Here is a 26,676-nt window from a genome sequence, read left to right as displayed (position 1 = left end):
TCTAACAACAAAGGAGTGACTAATCTTAAATAGTTACCAAATAATATAATGATAAAGGGAAGGCAAAGTGAAGTGCAACGTGAAAAAACCAAGGATTTTTTTATAAAACCCTCACTCACCCGTCTATTGAGTGACATGCTTCATCATTGGTTTTTTTTCACCGGGCAGGCCGAATGCTTACCCGGTGTGCTACTACACCTGCAATTGCAGTGGAGCTGGTTTGTTTAAAAATGAACAGTGCAAAAAGTGATTTGGATAATACCGTACTAAATGCGTGGGGACTGCCTCTTGTACTGGGCCACCACCCTTGTGGTGGATGCAGCGTATGTCACCTTACGTCTTCAACCAAAACTCTATCTTTGGAACCACGTAAAACCTGACAGTTACGACAACATACGAATTGTAACTCCTGTAACGTAGTCTATTTAATCACCTGCCCTTGTGGATTACGTTACATAGGAATGACGACAAGACGTGTAAAGCAAAGGATCTGTGAACATCGCAGCAATGTGAGGTGCATAAGAACACCACTAAACTTACTGCCCATTTCATTCAAGCAAATCATGCTCCTAATGACATCAAATGGACAGTAGTCGAGCAAGTACACACTAGCGCAAGAGTGCAGGAATCATTATTTGAAAAAGAACAGCGGAGGGTGTACCGCCCCTCAACCCATCTACGAGGTCTAAATGACAATATTCCATGGGGAACTGTAATGCATCGATAATCTATTTAGTCAATATGAATATGCCTTTTAACCAGATTGATTTTGAACAATAGATCGCCCAGTACATAAATGTCTACCTTGGTCGCCATCTGAAGGCTCTGTATACTAAGGCTTATTCAGGGACTCATTGTGATTGAGATATTCACTTTAAAGATAAGGTCCGAATAACAATGAAAATCAAGCTATATTAAAATTCATCTGTTATATAGCGTGGGCATGATATCAACACAAGATATGAATGAAAAGTGTTTGCTCACTCGAGATCGATAAAGTTTTTGAATAAAAATCTCAAACAATCTCAATACCGCTACTGGCCCTTTAAATCTTTTATCAACAGTCACCATATTTGACGTTGACAACACGTGACATTACAACTATCGTGGGACCTGCCCACGCAACGATGTGAATTTACGTGACGCTTTATTTCCCTAACAGCAGAACGTACTCGCTACTATTCGTGCAGGTGGATGTGAACCATGTAGGTCACTTGCGAGGAGTCATCTGGAGTGAGGTAGGTGAAAGCCGTTTGTATCTGGTAACGCCACACTAGCTTTCTGTAGAATGGAGCAGTGCGACAGTTTAAGGTGACGGCCTTTTCCTCCTGTTGTTTCACAGTATTCTCCGATGTGAAGGAACCCCTGCCACCGGTCCCGTGAAGTGAGGCAAAATCTGCTTTCACGTAAATATCCACGTTTGACCCTTTGATTCATGTAGTGCCATTAGGTCTCCGCATACGGGTGTTTTTAAGTTAAAGTATACGACTTGCTGGTTACAAGCCGTTTAAAAAAAAAAAAAAGTCTGCACACTTTTTCTTGAAAGCCGTGATAATCATAATTTGGAGGCTAATCTTATTGCATTATAAGACGCCATTCGACCCATATTGGGCTCACGGGGTTTTGACTAAGGGCAGAATGGGCCATTGTTTTCATCCCCGTCCCAGTCAACTATAGATATTCTTTCACAAACGGTCCAAATATTTAGACAAACTAACATTTGGACAAACAAGAGGGTTATACATGTGGAGTGCACATTTATCTAGGTTAGGACCAAAAGAATCTTGGTATGTAAAAAATTGCATGCATTGCTTTCTAAATATGTTTGCTTGTATGTTCTTTTTCTCTTTTACCCACAGATTTGGACACCTGGAAATACCAGGGGTATCCGGTATTGAAAACCGTGAGTTTCACAATTTTTTTGTTTTAACACTGAGGTTAGGGTACGCCTTAGCGTGCGTATACCGCCCAGTGTTTGCACTACCTTTTTTGGTCCTAAAGAAAGCTCGGCCGAATTGGCTACATTGAGCAGAAACATGTCGACCATTTGACACACTGAAGGGACAATTTGACTCAAACTTAAAGTCGAGCCTGTCCATAAAATACTTTTTAATGTGTGCCTACACTAACCTTTATTAAAGTTCGGTTTCGGTTAGAGTTCGCACTCTTTTAACTTTCACCACAATCACTTTTTGCACTGTTCATTTTTAAACAAACCAGCTCCACTGCAATTGCAGGTGTAGTAGCACACCGGGTAAGCATTCGGCCTGCCCGGTGAAAAAAACCCAATGATGAAGCATGTCACCCAATAGACGGGTGAGTGAGGGTTTTATAAAAAAAAAACTTGGTTTTTTCACGTTGCACTTTACTTTGCCTTCCCTTTATCATTTTAATCTTTGGTAACTATTTAAGATTAGTCACTCCTTTGTTGTTAGATATAATTTGTACTGGGGTAGAGGAGTGTCCCTTGGCTCTTTCTCTCCTGTTGTTTATTTGTATAGTTTTTATGAAAAGAAAGATTATAGAACTAATCGACTATTGTCATTGTGATTCAAGAACATTGGACCTTTATGTAGTACTTCTCGATTAATTTCCATCCAATAAGATGTCTGAATATTATAGTTACATTTAGTGCCAACATTTGCCTAATTTCTAGAAGTGAATAGGGAGGAGCAAAAAGTGACTAAGTTGACTGTGCCATCAAAACTCTTTCTTAAGGAGACTATATGCCTTGGTAAGCTGTTCAAAATACATGAAGCCACTGCCTTCAAACTGAATAAACCTTCAAACTGAATAAAATAGATTGTACACCACTGGAGTCCCACTGTCCCCAATATACAAATTTCCCTCGCTGATGAACCTGGCTCATCCATATGTGCCCCGTTATGAAATGTTTACAAGATTTGTCTTGAGTGATCCATGTCTGAGTTATAGCACTTCTGTTGACCGCCCCCTTTCACCCAGTATATTGAATTGAAAGGGACAAAATGGAACTCTTCATCTTCCATCTATTCACATATTTTTTTCCCCTGAATTGGAACTTGGCCCAAATAGGCTGGTGTTATGACCCACCTATGTCTTATAACATCCGGTGTCCTATCATTTTCGAGTCTATTAAGGCCAACCTACATCTGCCATGGTGCCAAAAAACTCTTTATCTCATGGTTTCTGTATTCTCAGGTGAATTGAACTGAGTGATAGTTAGACCGTTTTTATCACTGTGATTCACCCCACGACAGACAACTGCTGTTTGCCCAATGAACCAAAGTTCCTCTCATTGTGTTCCATCAAGTTATTGAAACAGTCATTAACAAGCCTCTCTAATTATCCTGATTATGGCCCAGCCTTGGTTCTCCAGTTTATCTGTACCCATGATTTAAGATACAACATCTTATAAATGCCTCTCTTGCAGAGAGGTTTCACAGTTAATTTTATAAACAGAAATCTCAACAAATTATTTAAATACTGTCTTTTTAGTGAAATGATCCACTGAATCTGATTTGATGTATTAATTGGTAAGGGACACATACCCCATCGGCTTTTTGGCATTGAAAATAACATTTAAAGATGCAACTGATAAGGAAGAACCGAACTTGACAGACCAAATAAACAGAAAGAAAGGTAATCAAAGGCTTGCAACACCTAGTAATTACTCAAAGTCTTAATTTTAAAGACGGATCATTGCAAAATCTAGGAACCAAGTCGAGGGAGGACTTGCTTCTGGCATGCTTTTTTTCCTGTCTGGGGAATGTCAATAGACAAGTAAATCGTCCCAAACTAAACTTACCACCAGATCGGTACTTTGGTCAGGATTGATGTCTACGTGGAAAGAATCCAGTCTGGCATTGCTGGCAATGTGGGCTTGCAAATGGCAAACGGCCAGTGTCTCTAATCGCTTATCCGACTGTTTATGATGAACAATTTATGTAAGGTAATCTGGTGGCATCCGCACTTTAGACTCTCCTTGGAAGAAGCTTTACTCTTTGGGTCAAACATCAGGTCTTTGATAAAGTTTCAAACTTGTTTTTAAATGGTGGAAATATTGTCATAGTTTTAACAATGACTAAATTCTTCTACAAATGCATAGGTATTCCTAATGTATGAAATTCATTGAGTTTCATTAGCGAATGCTAGTGGGTGCAAATAGGCCTATCTTGTACATGTTAAAGCGATAAGTCACAATTTACGATCCATTAGGAATCACAGCCATCACAGGAATGGTGGCCTGGTGGGGTCAGGAGACCATCATGTCTGTGATTGATTTTTAATAAAGCACTCATGTTTTTTAGAGGAAAACGGGATACATTTAAAAAGAAAAATCGAACTTTGCTGTTTCGTTTTTAGGAGAAGGCAGTGGTCTTTGGGAGCACTGCCTGCTCTTAAAAGATAATTTTTGTACATTCTCAGAGTGAATGGGTTATCCCTAGCTTTATACTGACGGTAAAGAAATACTTTTTGCGACCGGAATTTGATTGCAAAGCATTAATACATACCATTCTGAGTTGCCATTTGGAAGAAACACCTCTTCCAAATACCGAATCAGTATTTGTTAGCAAACGCAAATTGCTATTCAGTGACAAGTTACTGAATCGCAATTTGCCTTTTGTACATTATAAAAAGCTTTTTTGTAGTCGCAAAAAAGCTTTGTATATCTGGCCCCAAATTCGCAAAGTTGTTTGTAAGTACGCACTCATAGAAGCACTGTTCCTCATAAGTGAACATTTTCGATTTTCCCTAATTTACAAAGCAAACTAGCACTGTACCAGGAAAGCTGAACAATTCTTGACTTTCCAGGCATGTTACTGAGTGGGTGATTTGTTTTAATTTTTTTTTGTTTGAAAGCCTGCAATTTCCCCAGTGAGTAATTACACATAATGTACAATAACACTTGTGAATATAAAGCCACCAAGAGGTCAATTCTGGGAGAGTCCATTTGGACCAAGCATCTTTTACGCTTGTTGTACACCGTGAGGACCAGTGACACAGCCAAGGTGACTTAGGTCCTAATGCAAGCAAGGAAATTGTAATATTTTCTCCTTGTTGGGCAATGAAAAACCGCCACTAACTTGAGGTGCAGTGAGCATCTCAAAGCCCCAAGCCCCGGTGCCACGGTATCTGCTGCACTATTTAGTAGTTACGTCCCTGCTAAGGGCCCTTCAGCCTAGAACTATAATCCCAGAAAGAGCTGCTCAAGGCTGGGCTATTTGCTTCACAAAGCTAAGATGTGTTGACTGGGAAAATGAATAGATTAATCTAGTAAACAACAATGACGAAGATATAAAGGTGGACAGGGCATTTTTGTATGGAAAGGGGTAGAACATCCAATTCATGTACGAAAAAAGATGGTGAAAAGTAGAACGTGTCTCAAGATCAAGACCTGGGCGCCAACACAATGGCAAGTTTGTATGACGTGCATTACTAGGTACTGCTGATGTCTTATTAGGCGTGGAACAACGATGGCTGTTCTCACACCTATCACCCGTATATTATGGGTTTGATTAGAGTTGGGTGGTAACAGAAATGTCTCCAATTTTTTATCAGTGTCGTTAAATCAGTGTGTAAAGCACCAATGGAATTTCCTTCACTATAGAGAATAGTGCATTCTTGTATGAATCTTTTGTAGCAATTCAGTTGAAACTGTATTCTGATACAATGATCAAAGTAACTCTTTTGGGCTGAAGAGCTGAGTGATTTGTCGAGGACCCACTTCAGCGGTATAGCAAAGGGGAGATTTGCAATCTATGTTGTAGAAGGCTTACTTCATTTCGGTGCCAGCCAGTTTTTCCTTCTTCTTCTTGCCCCTTATTACAATGATCCAGACAATGACGAAGATGATGACGGCTGCTAGGAGTGCTGCAATGATGGCGGCTGCGATGATCCCTCCGGCCCCTGCGTGAAAGGCAATGACAGTTGGTTAGGGTAGATTTGGATCATGAGGCACAAGTGGTTTTATGCACCCAAGCTGAACTTACCTCGGCAGAACTTGAACTGAAGCCACACATTCCAAGAACATGATTCCCAGAATCAGGATTTGTAAACCACTACACCCGCAGGTTGAACCTAGTACCTAACTTCGCCGTATTCCCACAAAACTAAATTTAGGGTCTAAGGCGAGAAGGAAGGGGGTGATATTTGGTAGTATATAATCAAAAGAGGGAGGAAGAAGCAGAGATCTATTCGGAATACTATCAAAGGTAAGTATTCAGAGAAAGAATGGATCACTTTTACCTGTATTTCCACGGTCGCGTGTGTTGTGCTATTTGGTAGCCATGCAAAATCTCTAGCAATTCAGAAACTCATTTATGGGTATTCACAAACCTTTTCATGGACCTTTCCTTTCCAGGAAGCATATGTTAAACTACTTTTACAAAATGTAGGAGTAAGTTATCTGATAGACGTTATTTAGTGGCTCCCAAGGGTTTCAGCTGCAACCGCTGTCTTGCCCCATATGAACCTTGTGCTGGCTTTGTGGCCCCTTGCCTCAGAGGTGGTAAAATTAGTCCTGAGCATGAGCATTTTCAAGGATAGAAAAGCAAAGGAAGCACCCCACTAATTAATGATTGTCGCGGGTAGGGGGATTGTTTTTTCTCTGGAGTTGTAACATATATATATTGAGCAAATGTACAAATGTATAGAACCTACATACTTTGCCAGCCACCAGGAAGCGTTCAGATAGGGAAGCCTAAGTATTTATTATTTGTTTAGATTTCAATTCACACTTCTCGGGAATTTTGTGAATACCCAAAAAGTCGCAACTCTACACAGATTATTGAGGGAACCCCCAAATCACAGTTTTCTAAAAACAAATCTGATCAATTTGTGGAGCAGACCAAATGTTTCAAAGGCTATGTGAAAGTTCTTTTTTCTTGGGTACAGCACATAGGCCCTCATTAGAGGTCATCAGGAAAAGTGATGTCTGCACCTGGAATTACGAATCCTGTGACTTATGTTTCCTGCTGGTTGCAGCATTATAGCACTATTACTGATTTTCATCTATAGAACGAGGACTTGCCGTGGAAGTTGATGCAGCTCCAGTTTTATTTTCTATTTTTAAGACATTTTTCCCCGGATATATTCCGAGAGTTCTCAGTGGCAGAATGTGTCTGTGGACAAAAGCCAGTGCTGAATCCACTGCATGTATTGTGGTCCAGATTTAGTCACAAACTCCTGTTTGGGCCAATAGTGGGATTTCCGAGAAATCTCTAATGAGGTCCTAAATAAGTAACTTTTTGCTTACTCACTCGTCTCCATTATGTTTCTTTGAATGTGATTGATTGTGCCTGTATTGTTCTGACCTTAAACTAATACTTAAACCTTTCCTTCCAGGCTTTATTTTAAATAATATTTCTAATTGGTTTTGCATTAAATCGCCAGCAAATTTCAAGATGCCTTGACACACAGTGGCATTTGTTCATTGGTGAGCTTTAATATAATAATACTGTTAGGAGAGTGACTGTCATAGTCCTGTCTACCCTATCAGCAACAGGCCTCAGTGCTGCCCACCTATCTTTTAGATAGCTATTGATTACAAAACTAAAGAGAATAAAAACTAACTAACTAAAGAGACAACACCTGCAGTTTGTGACATCCACAGTCCTAGGAAAGTGGCAAAATACTGTTTCTTTTACTAAACTTTAAATGATCCCCCATATTGTGTAATTGTGCCACTACTTGACTCACTTGGGTTCTTTTGAGGTGTTGAAACTTACATGTGCCCCTCTTCCCCTAAAATCAACCTTAATGTTATCAGCACTACCAAACTGTTTACGCACTTAATATGTAGTATTGTGCTGTGTTTAGTTGGATATCGTGTAATGCTATCTGTGTTATGTTGTTCGTTATTTCAGGAGTTGTGCAATGTTATTTATTTTGAAAGACTTGCGATGTGTTATGTAATGTGCTAGGTTTTGTTAAATGCTCTCGTGTTATCTTTGTGTTATGTGGTGGATTGTGTTTTGTGTGATGAATTCATATTGTGTTTCGTTACAGGTTTTGCATTGTCTTGTTTTATGTTGTTACCTGTTTTGCTTCTTCTTGTGGTCAGATATGTTTTGTGTTATTTCAAGCATTTATTGCATGTTTTGTTGTTTAATGTCTTATGAGTTGCATTTCTATATGTTCTATGATGTGATGTGTGCAGTTCTGGGTTCTAATTCGAGGGGCGGTTCCTCCGTAATGGCAAGCGTCGCCGACCGGAAGGAGTGGTGATTGCGACGAGTAGCCTGCGAGGAACCGCTCCAGTGTAATCCATGGCTGGAAACCGGAGCCTGCAGTGAGTGACGGCAGTCCTGCCATTTAACCCTGGACATGTCTACCCTCCAGTCCCGACCTATATTGCTTGGCACACCGCAGCCCCTACTGAACATACCCACCCCAGGCCCCCAGATAACACTCTTCATCAGAGCGGCCTGTCCCGCCAAGAACTCTCATGGACCTCTTTACTTTTTCTTTTGTCCAGGCCGCCATTTTGCTGCTGTTCTCGTCCGCTTTTCTCTGGACCCCGACTCGCCATCTTGTCCATTCCCTCGTCCTTTACCCTTTTCACTCGTTTCCCCCTTGACGATCCTCAAATGTTTCTTCCCTTTTCTGTTTTGCCTTTTCTCCATACCCTTGTATCCCTCCCACCCTCCCTTGGTGCTGTGACTGCGTCCCCCCTCCGACCCCACTTAATGGAACTCTGCTCTCCTGTTTTTTGTTTTTTTTTGGCTTTTGACCTGAGAAAATCTACTATGTGTGTATATATACGTATATAGAGATAACTCTATAATCACTAGTATATTCTGTAGACCTTTGTACTCTATACCATTCCTATGTGACTCTTAGAGTATATCCATTTGTATCTTTCTTGAGTGACTTTACTACTTGTACATTTGCAATTTTTCTTTCTGTTTGTATCTCTTCCTTGTGTGACTTTACATCTTGTACATTTGCAATTGTTTCTGTTTGTATCTTTTATGTAACGCATGTAAGCCTAAGTCCTTATGTTTTGCAACTGGTTCCTATGTAAAGCGCTCTGACACCTTCGGGTAAAGTTTGCGCTATATAAAATCGCATTAAATAAAATAAAAAATAAAATAAAATCCTGGCGCTGCTCTCATGTGAGAGTAGTGTCTGTATTGGGTGGGGAGCCTATGTCCTGAGGGCCCATACCCTTCCTGCCAGCCGATGAGAGGAGCCGCGAGGCAGGCAGGAGCAGAGCATCCGGTAAGACTTTTTTATTTTTAGAACTTATATTTTTTTCTAAAACCCGCCGCCCGCTCCGCCCACACCACCTTACCACTTTAGGTAGGCTGCGGCCACCACTTTCTAATTCCATCTTCAGCACATGAGAAAAAATGTGAGGTTCGGGTCAAATACATTTACCTCCCTGTGCATACAGCAGGAAGTTTGTATGTATAGTGATGTAATGTGTAAGTATGTTTGATGTCAATAATCAGGTGCTGTGCTTTTTGGTACTGACACAACTACATTTTCTGATCCCAATCGGCATCACAATATATACTATGGCATTACATCCTGTTTAAGGTGCTCCCTCTGGTAGAAAAATTTCAAGTGGAAGAGAAGTTCATGTCATTGTTTTATTTTGCATGGAGCACTCCTACAACACACAACGCTCACAACCACGACTCACATCCACACACACACACAAAGTAATGTGCTTTTTTTTAGGCTTGAAATGTGTCAGAGAATGGCCAGGATAAAGCAGATGGTGACTGCCAAATGTTATTTTGTGGCTGTTTTTTTGAGAAAAAAGTAACGGAATTTACTTTGGGAAAACCTACATTATTTGGCTTATTCTGGTATTTGTATTGTTGGCTGTTCAAAAATACGTTTGATTGATCTGCCCATTTAGATGTGGCGACCCACTGCACCTGACTTTTGACCAATAATGGATATTGAAGGTCGCGCCGAGTTTAAGGCACATGACCAGCGAATCTGAGAAAATTAATCCTGAATAATACATGCTTCCATTGTAAGGCCATATGAAGACCTTTTGACATTTTGCTGGGTTGGTGGCCCAATGGACCAACGCATCCACTCCAAAGACCTGTTTTTGACCTCATGGTTATAGGTTTAAATCCCGGTGGGTCCACCCAAACTTTCATCCTCTGAGATTTATAAAATTAGTACAATTGAGTTGGGTAACAATGAACATTCGGTTTTCCAGCACCAAGACTTTGGTGAATGTGCTCTTTACAAATACATGTTTTGCTCTACAGTAAGATTTTGCGGAGCAGTTGACGTTTCCAAAGTAAGTACTGTTTATTAGCTGGTGCTACTCAATCTTAGTAGCACACAATAAAAGAGTTAGCAATAAAAGCTGAACTAAGGCACTGTTTGTGAATCCTTAGTTCAGACCTTCAAGTACAAATAAAATCACAAGTGGCGCACTCACCTCCAGTATTTAGATCAATCTCACAAGTTGCATTTCCAAGAAAGTTGCTAGCCGTGCATCTGTAGTGTCCTGTTTGGAACTTTGTAAGGTTGCCGATAATGAGCATCCCAGTTTCGTAATCTAAAACACGTTGGATAAGGTATTATATTTATATAGCAATACAGAATGTACATTAAAATATTGTCCTGTCCAGATCAAGAAATTGTCCTGCCAAAATATATCAAGAAAATGAATTACCACAATATAATGAAGGTAAGTATATATAGGTAAGTATAGATGTACTGTTTTTAGTGCCATATCTCCCACATGTTAAATGGCATCATTGATGACATCACTGTCTTACCCAACTATGTCTCATATCACTTCATTTTTGTTTTTTCAGTGAATATGTATATAAAATGTTTGCATATGGCACACATTTGTATATATATATATACATATATATATAAAATTAAATTTTGAGCCTTATATAGGGGTAGGGGGGCTGATGAAAGTTCAGCAGGGCTCCTACTCTCCAGTGATTTAAGTTTACAAACATCAAGCCAGGGGAACTTCTCTATATGGAGCTAAGTTATAGGGGCACAAGGATGTGAAGGCTCTAGTGATTGCAGAGAATACTTTTCTGAGACAACTGCTGGGTCTACCGGATAGTACCCCCTACTCCAGCTTAGGTTGCATGTTGGGCTCAGACTGATTTCTGATGGGGGTAGGAATTAGACCAATTCTTTACTGGAGAAGGATTTGGGACACTCCTGAACAGCATTCTTATTGGCAAGGGCTGGAAGACGTACTCAGCAGAGTGAGGTCCAGAAACCTCCCTTGAATCAGGTATGTTAAAGAAACCTTAAAGAAAATGGGGAATGAAAGCCTGTGTTTGGATCCAAGGGAGCCGCTGCCCTAACCCCCGAAGCAATTATTAAGACAAACATTCTACAGTTTAGACTGAGTATTCTCCAAATGGCGAACACACTTGGGGGCATATTAGCAAGAACCTCATTTAAATTATCGCCGTTTTAGCGACAGGAAACTGCCGCTAAAACGTCGATAATGGGCTTGCTAATATGTGTTAGAGAATTCCAATAGAAGCCCAGGTTAGATGTCCTGCACATCTAACCTGGGGTTCTATTGGAATTCTCTAAAGCATATTAGCAAGCCCATTATCAGTTTCCTGCCGCTAAAACGGCGATATTTTTATCGAGGTTCTTGCTAATATGCCCCTTGGTACCCTAACTGCTTCTTTCCCTCAGCTGAAGGATGGCTATAGAGCAGAACAGTTCCTCGATGAGATACAACCTTCACTGGCAAGCAGCCGCATAGCTAGGGGGGGTGGGAGAGGGGCGGTCCGCCCCAGACGGCACCTTTTTTGAGGCGGCACCTTTTCTGAGGCGGCCGTGTGGGCCGGCACTGACTGTCTGGACTGCACGGAGGCCGAGCCGAGGCCCGTTGCGGCCGCGGCGGCTTCTGTGAGTGTAGGGCGCTTTGATCACTTTGATAATAAACCCTGCCGTTACCCAGCCATCAAGTTAGCACAGACAATTTCTAGGGATTGCATGGCATATGATAAAGTTATATCTACATTGATTGATGGCGCAATTGAATAAATACTGTAACAAATCGGTTTGAATCCACTCATGCAGCATCACCAATCTGTGTGAACCCGACCGTTGTTGGGCCCCTCCCCAGCCTCGCTCACACTAGTCCTCCAGGGCCGTCAATCAGTGGTAGCGTGCGCGCACTGCGCGGCGTGCGCGAGCGCAACCAATGACGGCCCTGTAGGACATTTTTGGCCAGCCCTCGGCGCACTGTAGCAGTGTGACGCGTTAGGCGCTCACTGCCCCCTACGCTCGCTCGCCCCTCCTCGTGTTGGGGAGTTGGAGTGCGTGGAGACCACCATTCTGAATAATTCAAGGTGAGACTGAGAGAAAGAATAAAAAACCGTCCGCGATCCGTCCAATTACAATGATTGCACCGTGCACGACGGCACCAAGTTACACTCTTAGTCTTACTTACCTGTTTCCAACAAGCATCCAGACTCGTTTTGCACTCTGCCGCGGCCCGCTATGACGTAGCTAGACCTAATGCCACCCAGGGCAGGGCATACCCTAAGTTTGCTGCCTGCACCCTGGTGCAGGTAAGGGGGGAGCCGGCCGATGGACGACTTATTCCGTGGGCAGTGGGGGCTGGTGGTAGTCGACACAGACATGACTTGCTCACTTCTGCCACCACCAAAAGCAGTGCTCGACCTTCCTCCATCTCCCCTAGCTATGCCGCTGGGGGAAAGGAAACGTGGGGGAGGTGTGCCTTCGTAATAGCAGATCTTATGCATATCAAAATTATATAGTGACGTCCGAGCCTCAATGTACCAGCATGTGGCTGTGTGCAGTGCTCCAGGTCCCAAGCATGGGAAGTGTTAAAATAACCTCCAACAATCCCGTGACTTCGGAAGCTGAAAGCAATGCATACTAACACCACTGTCTTTATCACAGCAAATACTCCCCACAGAAGAAACAAAGGGACAGCTATGTTAAAAAGAGTGTATTCTGTCCTGTTTAAGGCCTTTGGCTTCACGCTTAAGCAAAAGCTGAACTAATTGTGGCCTAGGTTACATCAGGAAATAATTTACCCACAATCAGCCCTGGGGGTTTACTCCAGCCCTGCACACAACATTAGTATTAGTTGTTTAAATTGAGAGGGTACCTCGGACAGGCTTTTCCTGAAGGATCCAGGCAAATTTGGCCGAGGAGTCCCCACATTACCAGGCTGCAAAACATCTCAGTACATGACCTGGGGGTGTAACATTGTGGCAGCACCTTAAGGTGCGCCTCGTTATTAACCATGTTATGGACCTCCAGGTTTGTCTCCACCGGTTTTCCAACTCCAGCCATCTGGTGGAAGAATGGAACCTTCATAGACAGGCAGGCGGCAGTGTCTTGAAAGATGAATCCTCTTTGCTCCCTTGGTAGAAGTTCCTGAATAGAACCTGGAGCATTAAAGCAGAATTGGCAAGGCACCAGTAATGCAAACCTCCGAAGCGTTTTACACGAGAGTATGCAGTGTGTGTAATCCGACCAGTGGTGCTTTGCACCCAACTACTGCAAGCACAAACAGTGCGGGTCATGAAATAATGGAATTCTTTACATTCGGTGTCCCACAGCACAATCATCGATGGGGGGATTGTGGTAAGCTGGGGGCACGCACCACGGATAGCCAGAGAATCCAACCACACAAATATTTAACCATGTCCAAAGTAGAAGAGAACACATACAGCATATTTATATTCATTTAATAGTTTTTGTTATAGTGCTGCTAGCCCCAAAGAGTGACAGAGCACTTTACAACTAAGGGTGATAGGATATACTGTGGAGGAGCAACAACTGTGCAGGTGTAAGATGTAGTGCATACAATGTAAAATAAGCAAGAGAACACTATGTACTTTTTTGGATCAGGTCAGTACTATAATGGGAAAAGGGATGGGTAAGGGCGTAGCTGGGACCGTTGGCAGGTATTTAAGTCAGTGGGGCCTATGGCAAGCATGTGCCCAGATCACAATTTAGACATGCCAGTGCCTCTGGAGGAAGTGGGACAGCAATATCAAACAACATTAAAATGATAGAGACACTATTGCATGCGTGCGCAGGACATTAATAAGAGTAGAAAAAGTGCTACCTAAAAAGCCCGTAACTATCTTAAGTTGGTTATTAATAACGAACGTGGACAAAAGCAGTGCCATGACTAAGAATATGAATGGCAAACATCTTCTTGATTACATTTAGGGAGCGCCAAGGACGATAAAAAAACAAAGTATAGTATGTCTGTGAGACACAGCGCTGGGTCGACAAGCCACGGTTCATCGCATGTTGTTTCTTGCTAATTTATTTGGATGGGATGTCATGTTGTGTCTCATTTCATGTGGCTACTGTGTCGCCTAAAACTGTTCTCTCTAATAAGCAAGAAATCATGTGAAATCCAGAGCACACCAGTCTCTCCTCGATAATCCAGAGGAAAAGCTAGATAGTTTCTGTCCTCTCCATTCACCAGCCCCATGCTCCCATGTTGCCTTGAGTACCAGCCACTGCTGGGTTTTGCCAAGTCCTGTTGAGGTGGGAGACTGGTGGCTTCCACGTCGCTTCGGCAGCAGCAAGACCTGGTTTGCTGGTTGTACTGGTGGCGTTGTAAGGGTGAGGGATGCATTAATGTTGTGCTAGCTTGGTTGTGCAGTGTTTGACTGTTACTTCACCGGGTGGCAGTGTGATGCTGGGGCTCAGTGGTGGACTTTCCTGGAAGTTAGTGGAGTGGTGGGGTAGGTGTGTGGTACTCTGAGCTGGGAGTCAGGTGGCAGTGTAACAGGGATAGTATGGTTGTCAGAGGTGAAGTGGTTGTAATGTGAGGGCCCTGGGGTGCTGCTGCTTGTGATATGACAAGGTAATAGAACAGGATTATGTAGTGTAGTGATGGGGATTCGTAGTTTGGTAGTGACAGATGGTAATGTGGTTCTCTCAGGTGGTATTGCTATGGTATTGGTGATAGCGCTGTGGTGGAATAGAGGAAGGTGGTATTGTTAGACCAGTTTTACTGCAGGCGGGGGCACCTCTTTTTCTGGCTCTTCAGTGACTCTGATGTTGTTTTATGCTGTCTTTTTTCGGTTCATGTGTCATTGCTATCGCCCTTGGCTCTTTTGTCCATTTGCTCTGATGCCCGGTATGGATGTTAAATGTCCGTGGCTGAGCCACTAACACATGACCCCAGGACATATGAATTTCCAAGAACAATGACAATGACGTTACTAGGGGTTTAACATATAGATGCACTGAGCATGCAGCTTATTTTTAGTTTTTTATTTATTTACAAAGAGGCTAGCCTAGAGCTGCAGTGCCAGGTGCGTTAAGTTGTATGAGAGAGGAGCGAGCGCGGCGCACAGCATTGATGACATTGATTAATTACACACACTGTGGAGACATTTCAGATTCAATGTATGTGGCGGGTCGCATAGTGCGCTCAGTAGCTCCAGAAGTTAGTTACAAAGATGGACAGCCCTACAAATGTTTTACTGTTGTTTGTAGAGCATTATATTGCACAAAAGACCGCCACAATTTAAAAAAGACATCTAGTGTCCATGATGTAAATGCTTGTTCTACTCTCAATGAAGAGTCACTCAAAGTGCGACGAATTGTACATTAGAATGCCACGCATAACACACGCATGGACAAGTCATTCACAGATGATACACAGTAGGAAGCGTTCTACTGTGTACATAGTTATTTTGAGTAGTTCCAACATCAGTTGGTAAAGAGCAGCCTCAAAGTGCATAGCTGCCAAGCTTTCAGATTGCTAGGTGTGATATTTTCATAATTTTATTGTAATCATGAGTCCGCTGCCACAGACATTTGCACCAGTTTTAGTCCTTTTAGAGTGTCTCATTGCTGATTGCTCAAATGGGTGTAATTACACACACATTGTTTTTATTCGGTATATCATGAGTGCATGTAAGCCCATTATGAGATTTAACAAACTGGATTTTGCTTTAGGTCTGTGCTAAAAAAGTGGCGCAATCCCAATGCAAAATCTGGGCCTCAACTAATTTTACATTTTTTTTAAAAACCCTGCCACAAAGAAATTGGCAACAATGAGAAGCATGTTAGTAGATCTTTTATGCTTAATTGGTTACAAAATCTGCATTTCCTAATATTTTTATATGGTTAAGGCATCTGCTTCAGAGGTGCCCAGTAACTATCAGGGAATAATAATTGTTGAGATAACCCTGGAGGTTAAAGTATTTTTTGGGAAATTTCTGTTTTGTGTAGTCTCAGATCTGACTCGAAGTAGTATAGAAGGTTAATGTGCCTGCAAAGCACATCATGTAATATGCAGGTGACAGATTTTGTGTTAATGTAGCGAGGTAAGGTTACTGTTTTGAACACAGTCAGATCCTTTTGTTACTTGCAGTTTATAAATAGTAAGCCTTTTAATATAGCACAGTGAGTGAGCTATGTGGGATATGTGACTGCTACTACTTTTAACCCTCACTGACACATGCAACACATCTTGTTCACTGATTTACACGCTTGCATGATTTACTTTCAATCTGTATGTTATTGAAATCGCTCTGAGACTCTGCAATGGGATGTGTAGCATTATAAAAGAAAGTAAAATAGTACTATTTAAATTGTGTGTAAATACTGGTACAGACCAACACATCTCAGATACTTTCAGTACATGCACTTACATAAAGGGGCCTAACAAAGTCAAAGGCATGCCTCTCTTAAGTACTGTGAAGAGATAACCAGCTGTGTGCTTTTGTCTCCGTTGTATTTACATTTAAGTGTTAGGTTGAGACAGATTATTAACACCACTTGTTTGATTTGCTGTATTGTTAAAAATCTTTTTATAATTATGTATATAAATTGACATGATTGTTACTTGGAACAATACTACTTGGAAATATTTTTTAACACAATCTTTTTAATTATGTTAGTACTGTGATTGTATTTTTAATAAATGAACCATGAATATCATTTTTATGTCTATTGTCAATATATGTATTTAATGTGCACTACATGAGGGTTATTACTGTTAGGCTACAAGTATTATTGTACTACAGCACCTGTTACCCATACAGGGCCTATTAGTTGCCTAGGATAAGTTATTTATATAATATTTGTGCCCTGACCTAGGAACTATCTAGCAATATCAGGGGGTCCCTTTTGTTACATACTATAGTGTTAGGTTCCAGGCCACTTGATCAAAAGGAGGCCTAATGGCCCCTTAACTGAGCCGCACTCTGACAGCTGGGACGTGATGTGACGCCCCCTCTGTATGGGACTCAACGTACAGGATGTGTCAGATAACAAGACAGTGAGGGTTACAAGGTGTAGGAGTCGCACGCCCTTCTTGTCTCACTTTATTTTATTGCAATTGAAATGGAGCTGACTACAAGCTAACATTTTGAAATTGTATGTATTTATCCGTTATTCTTTTTATAATGAATATCTTTTTCTTATTCTTTCAAGCTTAAAGATGAAGAGAATAAAAGAAAGCGGTGCAACCTTTAGAAAAAAGAGAAAGGCTAGAGCGGAAGAATTAAAAAAGTATGAAGGTTCACTACTGAAATACCTCAGTCACGAAACAGAAGGTACTAGTACTACTACTGTTACTGAAGCAGAAACTACTAGTACTACTACTGTTACTGAAGCAGTTTCTGATTTTGAATTCAATCCATCATCAAAGTCAAGTGATCCTTCAACAAGTGATAAGGGGTCTGATGGACAACAAATTCCAGCTGTTGACTTAAAAGATGTTGGTCTTTGGCCAAGTAAGATTAAAGATGACACACGTATCTTGCTGGTACAACAAGGGGCGTCTATGGTTCAACATCTAGACTCTGATTTTGGTGAAGTCATTTGTGAGGGTGCTTTGATCAAAGGACGAACCAGAAAACTTACACGCGAGTGTTTTTTTCAAACTCTGCCAAATAATGAAAAAATGTTGAGGTCATGGTTGGTGTACTCTCCTTCCAAGAAAGCTCTTTACTGCTTTTGTTGTAGACTATTTGGTGACCAAAGTCATTTGAATTTTTATTCTGCAGATGGATTCAACACATGGTGGAACCTAAATCCTAACATTTTCGATCATGAATCTAGTGTTGCCCATGTTCGATGTTTCACACAATGGAAGGAGTTGGAAATTAGAATCCGATGTGGAGCAACAATTGATAAAAAGGCACAAGAACAAGTTGAAAACGAAGTAAAGAAGTGGAGGGAGATACTCTCAAGATTGTTGGATATCATGAGGTGATACCTCGAAACCGGGCCGGTCCTCGGATGCTTGTTTCCGTTCTGGGAAGGACATGGCTTTTGTAGTTCGGACTGGACTGTTCCCATGGGGCACAGGGTCAGCGCTGATTTGCATATCGCCATTGTCTAACCCAGGGTGGTGTGGAGTGGAAAAACGATGGATTTGGGCCCAGATCTTTGGACTGGGGTGAATGTGTGACATTGATCCACATTCTGTCCATCATTGTTGTGTTTGCAGTTACCGCTCTAAGTGTACTGGGGATGCTCAGACGTGAGTCCCAGGCACTCCACACCACTGGAATCAAGCTAGCCGGGCTGAAGAGAGGTGTTACCTCGAAACCGGGCCGGTCCTCGGATGCTTGTTTCCGTTCTGGGAAGGACATGGCTTTTGTAGTTCGGACTGGACTGTTCCCATGGGGCACAGGGTCAGCGCTGATTTGCATATCGCCATTGTCTAACCCAGGGTGGTGTGGAGTGGAAAAACGATGGATTTGGGCCCAGATCTTTGGACTGGGGTGAATGTGTGACATTGATCCACATTCTGTCCATCATTGTTGTGTTTGCAGTTACCGCTCTGAAGGAGAGATACACTATTACAAGCTGATTTTGTGTCCCAAGAGCACACGTCTTTTCATTCCCAGGGAGTTGGTTGCTGCTGCTTAGAAGTAATGACAGGGCGCGACCCCTGGTTGTTGCCTTTGGGCCACAAGAGTGGGCTGTGTATCCAGTCGGTGTTGGCAAGGTGGAGCTGACTGACCCCTTTGTGCTGCTGTGTTTAGTTCTAAGGGCACACAGTGAGTCAGACCCTGTGATAATAATTTGCTGTTTTTGAAAGGTAAAGAAACACAGGCTTCGACACTATTAAGTTGGTTTTGGGTCCCCAGAGCACATCACGTTTGTGCAGGTCCCCACTGCTTTAATGGGGGGACTATGATGTATGGTCATTTAATGTCAGCTGTAGATGATGGATCCCTGAACAGTGTCATGTATGTGCATGTTTGCTTTGTGCTGAGGGGTAATTGTTCACAGAGCTCTCTGATGGATGTCACATGTGGTTTTTCTGAGTCCCCAGATAGATCATGCAGTCTGTGTGTTCTCTTTTGTACTGCCAGTCACCGGTGTATTCAACTGTCTAGCCTTTGACCATGTCATGTATGTGCATGTAACTTGCATGATCGAGGTAACTGTTAGAAGCAATACTACGTATCTCTCCTCGGAGACTCGGACATCTTTCAAGTGCTCACCGTTTCTCCCCAAAACGATTCAAAAAGGGGGTGGTGATGGACAGAGTATCTGAATTAAACAGAACACTCCTACCCAGGTCAAAAGATCAGGGCTTGATCCATCACCGTTTTTTAGCTCACTGCACCATTCCAGTTCGGAACCTGGCTACATGCAAATTAGTCTGACCCTGGCCCAGTGCATCATGGGAACAGGGCAGACCAAACTACCAAGCCAATTCTTTACTGGAAAGGAAACAAGCTTCCGGGGACCGGTTTCTGGCATTACAGCCGTCTTCGGCCCGGCTTGCTTGAATCCTGATGGTGCAGTGAGCAAGGGACTCACATCTGAGCATACCCTTCCACACTTGTGGTGGCCAAAACGATTCAAAAAGGGGGTGGTGATGGACAGAGTATCTGAATTAAGCAGAACACTCCTACCCAGGTCAAAAGATCAGGGCTTGATCCATCACCGTTTTTTAGCTCACTGCACCATTCCAGTTCGGAACCTGGCTACATGCAAATTAGTCTGACCCTGGCCCAGTGCATCATGGGAACAGGGCAGACCAAACTACCAAGCCATTTCTTTACTGGAAAGGAAACAAGCTTCCGGGGACCGGTTTCTGGCATTACAGCCGTCTTCGGCCCGGCTTGCTTGAATCCTGATGGTGCAGTGAGCAAGGGACTCACATCTGAGCATACCCTTCCACACTTGTGGTGGCCAAAACGATTCAAAAAGGGGGTGGTGATGGACAGAGTATCTGAATTAAGCAGAACACTCCTACCCAGGTCAAAAGATCAGGGCTTGATCCATCACCGTTGTTTAGCTCACTGCACCATTCCAGTTCGGAACCTGGCTACATGCAAATTAGTCTGACCCTGGCCCAGTGCATCATGGGAACAGGGCAGACCAAACTACCAAGCCAATTCTTTACTGGAAAGGAAACAAGCTTCCGGGGACCGGTTTCTGGCATTACAGCCGTCTTCGGCCCGGCTTGCTTGAATCCTGATGGTGCAGTGAGCAAGGGACTCACATCTGAGCATACCCTTCCACACTTGTGGTGGCCAAAACGATTCAAAAAGGGGGTGGTGATGGACAGAGTATCTGAATTAAGCAGAACACTCCTACCCAGGTCAAAAGATCAGGGCTTGATCCATCACCGTTTTTTAGCTCACTGCACCATTCCAGTTCGGAACCTGGCTACATGCAAATTAGTCTGACCCTGGCCCAGTGCATCATGGGAACAGGGCAGACCAAACTACCAAGCCAATTCTTTACTGGAAAGGAAACAAGCTTCCGGGGACCGGTTTCTGGCATTACAGCCGTCTTCGGCCCGGCTTGCTTGAATCCTGATGGTGCAGTGAGCAAGGGACTCACATCTGAGCATACCCTTCCACACTTGTGGTGGCCAAAACGATTCAAAAAGGGGGTGGTGATGGACAGAGTATCTGAATTAAGCAGAAAACTCCTACCCAGGTCAAAAGATTAGGGCTTGATCCATCACCGTTTTTTAGCTCACTGGACCATTCATCACTGTTTTTTAGCTCACTGCACCATTCATCACCGTTTTTTAGCTCACTGCACCATTCATCACCGTTTTTTAGCTCACTTCACCATTCTCCCCAGCACCACCCCCCATAGCCCCCAAGGGGCGGCAATCTGAGGGGTAGCCCCGGATGCCACAAGCTCTTGCTTCGCCCCTGCTGGCAAGGAAGCTTATATTCAGTTTCGGCTTGGTACCCTGCCGTTAAGCTGTTTTGCTGTTAACTGGGCTGGCGTCAGTCGGGTTGCTGAGAATGAATGTCTATCCTGTGGTGTTACCATCGAATCCTTGGCTCATGTTCTTTTCTTCTGCCCCGCATATAAGATGGCTAGGTGAAAATGATGCCATTATGCCGCAATATATATTTTCTTTTTAAAGCGCAAACTATTCACCCCTGAGGGTCTCAAGGCGCTGGGGGCTATTGGGAAGATTAAGCAAGCTATTGCCAAGAGTCACATGGTGCTGGGCTGAGCTACTGCCAGAGATCGAACCGTGAGCCCTGTGCTCCAGAGTCAGCCGCCCTGGCCGCTGCACCAAACCTCTGTCTATAGGTATCTGGTTGCCTGTAGGATTTTGAAATCGGACGCAAGTACAACCTACAGTGTTTGCAGTTTCTGGGTTTCTTTATTGTATGTGGTGAATTAGGCACAAACATAAGAGGCAGTTAATTAAGAACATAATTATCATTGCGTACTGTACTGATAAAACTGACCTTCCGTCATTCTTTTCCCCCCAGCCTGTATATCTTAACTATTAAGATTGTGTGGAGAAATGTTGCACTTTATGTACATTGGGGAAAAGTTTGTTTTTAGTGGAGGGTGGGGATATCCTAAAGTGACAATTAAGCTTGCATAATGTACATAAGAGTTGTATTTGGTTTCTATCTCTTTTTTTTATCTGATTATCCCACCAATTTTTTTTTAATTATGCCTTGAAATGTACCTATGCAGTTTTATATTGTACCTGTATCGTTTCATCCTTTTTATTGTTTTTTTTATGGCCTACATGCCGAAATAAAGATCTTTGACTGTCTCGCTGAATTAAAAAATTGTGTAGTGCCAGTCACAAATTGGATGTAAATCAACTCTCTAAAAGTGGATAATGATAAAAAGGGGAATGTACCTTTGGGCGGGTCCACTCCTTAGTGGTCTTATCCTGGTGCTCCGCCTCCATGGGCTCATCTCTTACACCAGCGCCACCAAGTAAAACATCTTGGTATCGTCTATGATGATACATTTTATTTTTAACCACAGTCTCCAAATTATTATCATCATGTTTCCATGGTAATCTCAGAAAAAGACAGCTAATTCTGCCAATGGATACTAAACAACAGTCACCAAGGCAATAATAATGTTTGGGTTATGGAACCTCAATATATTTGAGGCTTCTAAAGTATCTCATGTGGCAATTTCATGTGATTCAGAAAATGGCAGCAACTTTGGCACTAGGCCTCCTTAGGAAGAAACACACCTCTAGTCATTTTAGGAACCTCCATTGCCTCTTAATCCATAAGTGTATTGTATTCAAAAGTGCATGTATTTACCATACAACTCTCCAGCAAACTGGCCCTTTACTTTTAGCTACAATTTGTCAAGCAATTCTCCCTCTCTTGCTTGGGTAATCTTCAAAAAACCCTTTTTAAACTTGTATTTTGCTATTTGCCTACTTTGCACATCCTTACCTCCTCTGACGCCCCTCTGGCCTCGCGCTCCCCGGTCCACCACGGGGTTTCCCCGATTGTTGTGGAGGGAGCGCTCGGCAGGCAGCACTTCCGGGCTAGAGGTGGGGGAGGCACAGTATACAACACAGCCTGGCAGCTACGCGCAGCAGACGCGTGCAGCGGGCCCGCCGGCGGCGCGCCAAAGGCAACGGCCGTCTGTGCCCATCCGCGCCAGGATGCCGACAGGAGCTAGGAGCGCTACTACTCTATTGTCAAAAGAGTCCAACAAACCTAAGACAAACTACAAGTACACCAGACAGGAGCGAACTGCTCTCAGGAACCCCACGTCCTCGCCCACCTTATATAACGCAACCTCACATTGCAGACACAAATTCCCTGCTGCTGTAGAAGGTCCCCTCGCTTGCACTTACTTTAAATTTCAGACCATTCCACCATGGTATCCCCATAGCCCCCCCACTGATAATCCGCTTGCCTCCGCGGACGCTAAGAAAGTAAGCTGGAATTGCTTTCTAGCCAATGTCCGCTCCCTCCCCAAGCATGCTATTAACATCGGGGACCTCTTGTCCTCCTCTTGCCCAGATATCGGCTTTCTTACTTAAACATGGCTTAAACCAGCCTCCACCCCAGCCATCGCCATTGCACTTCCAGATGGCTACCGTATTCTAAAATCAGACAGACCAAGCAAAAGAGGCGGTGGCATTGCCATCATATATAAGGACCCCATAAAGGCCACCATGCTAGACCAACTCTGCAATGACACCATAGAAATTCTTATATTCAGAATAGACTTCCACTCTCAGCTAAGTTGGAAAGGAGCCTTGGTTTATCGCCCGCCTGGACCACTTCTCCCCTTCTAATAAACATGATCGCCCCCCACGCCATATCCTCAAACGAATTCCTCCTGTTAGGGGACTTCAATGTCCACAGTGAGATTGTCAAAGACCCAGAAACAGCTTCCCTCCTGTCAGAAATGACTGCCCTAGGTTTGACCAAAATTAACAAAGCGCCAACACACACTGCAGGCCATATCTTAGACCTGGTCTTCTCCAACTCCCCAGATATAATCTAAAACACGACCAGTCCTCTTCTATGGTCAGACCACTCAACAATTAACTTTAATCTCAAAGGACCCTTTGAACGTGCAGTCAAGAAAAACCCCACCAGACAGGCTCACCGACAATGGTACAAACTTTCTCCCGCCCTCTTCCATGAACATTTCCCCCCCCCCCCTATTGAGTCAGCAGATACAGTAGATAAACGTCTTACAGCCTTACAGCATGCAATAAAATCCACCATTGATTCTACTATTCCCCTCAAACAGCCCTCCCATGCACCTAAACGCACTCAGACCCCCTGGTGCTCTTCCATGCTCAGAGAAGAGAAAAGCACATGTAAACAGCTTGAACGCAGCTGGCGCCACACTAAGGACGCCCGTGACAAGGGGAAATTCAAGGCTGCCCTCGGAATCTACCTTAAGAACCTTAAGGCAGCCCGAAAAAAAGCACATAGCCAACCAATTGGGCAAGCAGGGAACGGTCCTAAAACCCTCTTCCAGGTCCTTAACAGCCTCATCAACCCCACTGCCTGCACTCCCGCTGAAGAACCCACTCAGCTCCTATGTGATGAAATCTCCAATCACTTCTCCCAAAAAATCGAGGATATCTATAAGAAAATATCTATATCGCATGCAAATCTCAACCACAACATAGTAAGTGACCCCATTTACAGACCACTTAGTCTCAACACTTTGGATAAATTCCCCATCCTAACCATCCCTGAAACTGAATCCCTGCTTACCTCAGCCAAATCAGGCTCCCCCAAAGACCTTCTCCCAGCCAAAATGGCAAAAAAACTTGCAGCCGAACTGGCCGCGCCTCTATGCGCTGTCTTGAATAGTTCCATCAGTGAAGGCAAACTGCCAGATGAATGGAAAGCGGCCCAAATAATGTCATCAGGAAAAACAATAAACTGCCTCCCGATATCATTTCCAACTATCGGCCTATCTTGATACTGCCTCTTTACAGGAAATTATTAGAAAAATACATCAACACCCACCTTTCCAACTTTTTAGAACCCTCCAACTGTCTCGATCCCACACAATCGGGTTTCCGTCCTAAGTACAGCACCGAATTCGCCCTGGTTAATGTGATCGATGACATCCGCATGCAGGGGGATGCAGGTCGTGCGGTCATTCTTGTACTGCTCGACCTCTCCGCCGCATTCGATACCATCTCTCATCAATCCTGCTAGAAAGATTGGAAACAGCCTCTATGGAAGAACACAAACTTTTCAACTCGGTCCCTTCAGTTTAGCAACCACCCCAGTGACCAAGGGAGTACCGCAGGGCTCTTGTCTCAGCCCTTCGCTGTTTAACGTTTATGTCGCTTCACTCGCTGCCCTCCTAAGGGATAGCGGGTTCATCCCACTCACCTACGCTGATGACACACAGCTCCTCCTCACCTTCGACAAAGACACCCCGAATATTAAAAACATCTTTTTAGAAGGCATGAGGACAATAACAACATGGATGAGTAGAAATTTTCTCCAGCTGAATGCTGGTAAAACGGAGATAATGCTCTTTAAAGAAGCTGCACTCACCTAGTCCCCCAGCTGGTGGCCAGAAGAAATGGGCCAGGCTCCTCCACCCAAACCAACAATCAAAAACCTAGGAGTCTTAATCGATAACAAACTCAGCCTCACTGAACACATAGCCACCACCAAACGAGCCTGCTTTCACGCACTAAGGCTTCTCCGCAGAGTCTTTCACTTTCTCCCCTCGTCCACCCGGAAAACTCTGGTCCATGCCCCGGTCCTTAGTCGCCTGGAATTCAGTAATGCCTTACTGATTGCGGCCAAGGATTCTGACCTGGACGGCCTTCAGGTAGTGCAGAACACGGCAGCCCGCCTGGTAACCAGCTCACCCTACCGTACCCCTTCACTGCCCCTATTGCGCAAATTACATTGGCTACCTATCCGCTTGAGAATTAAATTCAAAATTTGCTGCCTAGTGTTTAAGAGCCTTAACCAACTAGGCCCCGTGTACCTGTCTAAAAAACTGACTAGACACTCTCCTATGCGGACTCTCCGCTCAAAGGGAAAAGGTCTCCTTACTGTCCCGCGAATCAAACAATCCAGACTGGGAGGTAAATCTTTCTCCCATCTGGCGCCCCGATACTGGAACCAGCTCCCATTAGACATTCGCCTCTGTACCAACTATCTTAGCTTTCGAAAAAAACTGAAGACCTCACTCTTTTGTTAAATCCCAGTTGTTACGTCGGTTGCATCTTTAGCGCGGAGATACCCCGTGTGGGGTGATTCAGGTGCTTTACAAATTACATCTTTGGTCGTCTTCTGGTTATATGGTAACTATCCACTGAATTAAGTGATCCTGCATAGGGACAGCTCTTCCTCTTCGGTCATAGCAAAAGTTTGGAACTCTCTGGCACTTTAAATCCATGCTGTCATAAATATCTCTGTCTTGAGGAATCGGCAGAGTGCCTGGCTTTTTAATATCAGTGACTTGTTTATTTCTTAGGGGCTTACAAATCACTCTACTGTCACAGAGAAAACCCTTTTAGGTCACAGATTTGCTTTATATATTAAATGTATTCATTTATTCACACTACCAAAATACCTTTTACCCACTACACCTCTGGCCTAATAACCTCTTACTGTCTAGAATTGTGTTTAATTTTTAGTTTAATGTGTATATTTGGATCAGTACCAAACTTCCTGTAATTCATTCACATTTCATTAAAAAATATTTAAAGAAATTAATATAGATATAAAAAAATTATTGTTATTCAAATCATTTCTGCCTCAGTTCCCATATCCTACTTACTCATTCCTGGTGGAGTTGGACTCAGGACACCGTCTGTTACTTTGTTCCAGGAATAGGTAGGACGCGGCATCCCCGTTTCGGAGTAGCATTTCAGCGACATGTGGTGACCGGTTTCCACAGCGCCTAATATGCTGCAGTGAGGTGTAGATGGCGCCACTGCAATAAACCATTCAAAATAACTATCAGACAATCTTTAAAAAAAAA

General features: G+C 43.3%; 1 protein-coding gene and 1 long non-coding RNA gene across 2 annotated transcripts in view; one reads left to right on the top strand and one right to left on the bottom strand.

The window, feature by feature from the left end:
* The window catches only part of LOC144829541 (uncharacterized), an 80,520-nt gene extending 62,982 nt beyond the window's left edge, over positions 1-17,538 (top strand). The window contains exon 3 of the long non-coding RNA XR_013610698.1: positions 17,404-17,538. This is a non-coding gene — a long non-coding RNA (uncharacterized LOC144829541). The remainder of the gene's footprint in view (positions 1-17,403) is intronic.
* The window catches only part of VSIG1 (V-set and immunoglobulin domain containing 1), a 130,581-nt gene that overhangs the window by 23,419 nt on the left and 80,486 nt on the right, over positions 1-26,676 (bottom strand). Inside the window, exons 4-6 of the mRNA XM_078688778.1 lie at positions 26,473-26,628; positions 10,397-10,516; positions 5,760-5,889 (exon numbers count right to left, since the gene is read on the bottom strand). Of these exons, the coding sequence (XP_078544904.1) occupies positions 5,760-5,889; positions 10,397-10,516; positions 26,473-26,628 (406 nt within the window). The remainder of the gene's footprint in view (positions 1-5,759; positions 5,890-10,396; positions 10,517-26,472; positions 26,629-26,676) is intronic.

Source organism: Lissotriton helveticus, chromosome 4_1 (genome assembly GCF_964261635.1).
Source record: "Lissotriton helveticus chromosome 4_1, aLisHel1.1, whole genome shotgun sequence".
Taxonomy (NCBI): domain Eukaryota; kingdom Metazoa; phylum Chordata; class Amphibia; order Caudata; family Salamandridae; genus Lissotriton; species Lissotriton helveticus.
Note: the sequence above shows the minus strand (reverse complement) of the source record. Positions and strands in the feature narration are given on the sequence as shown.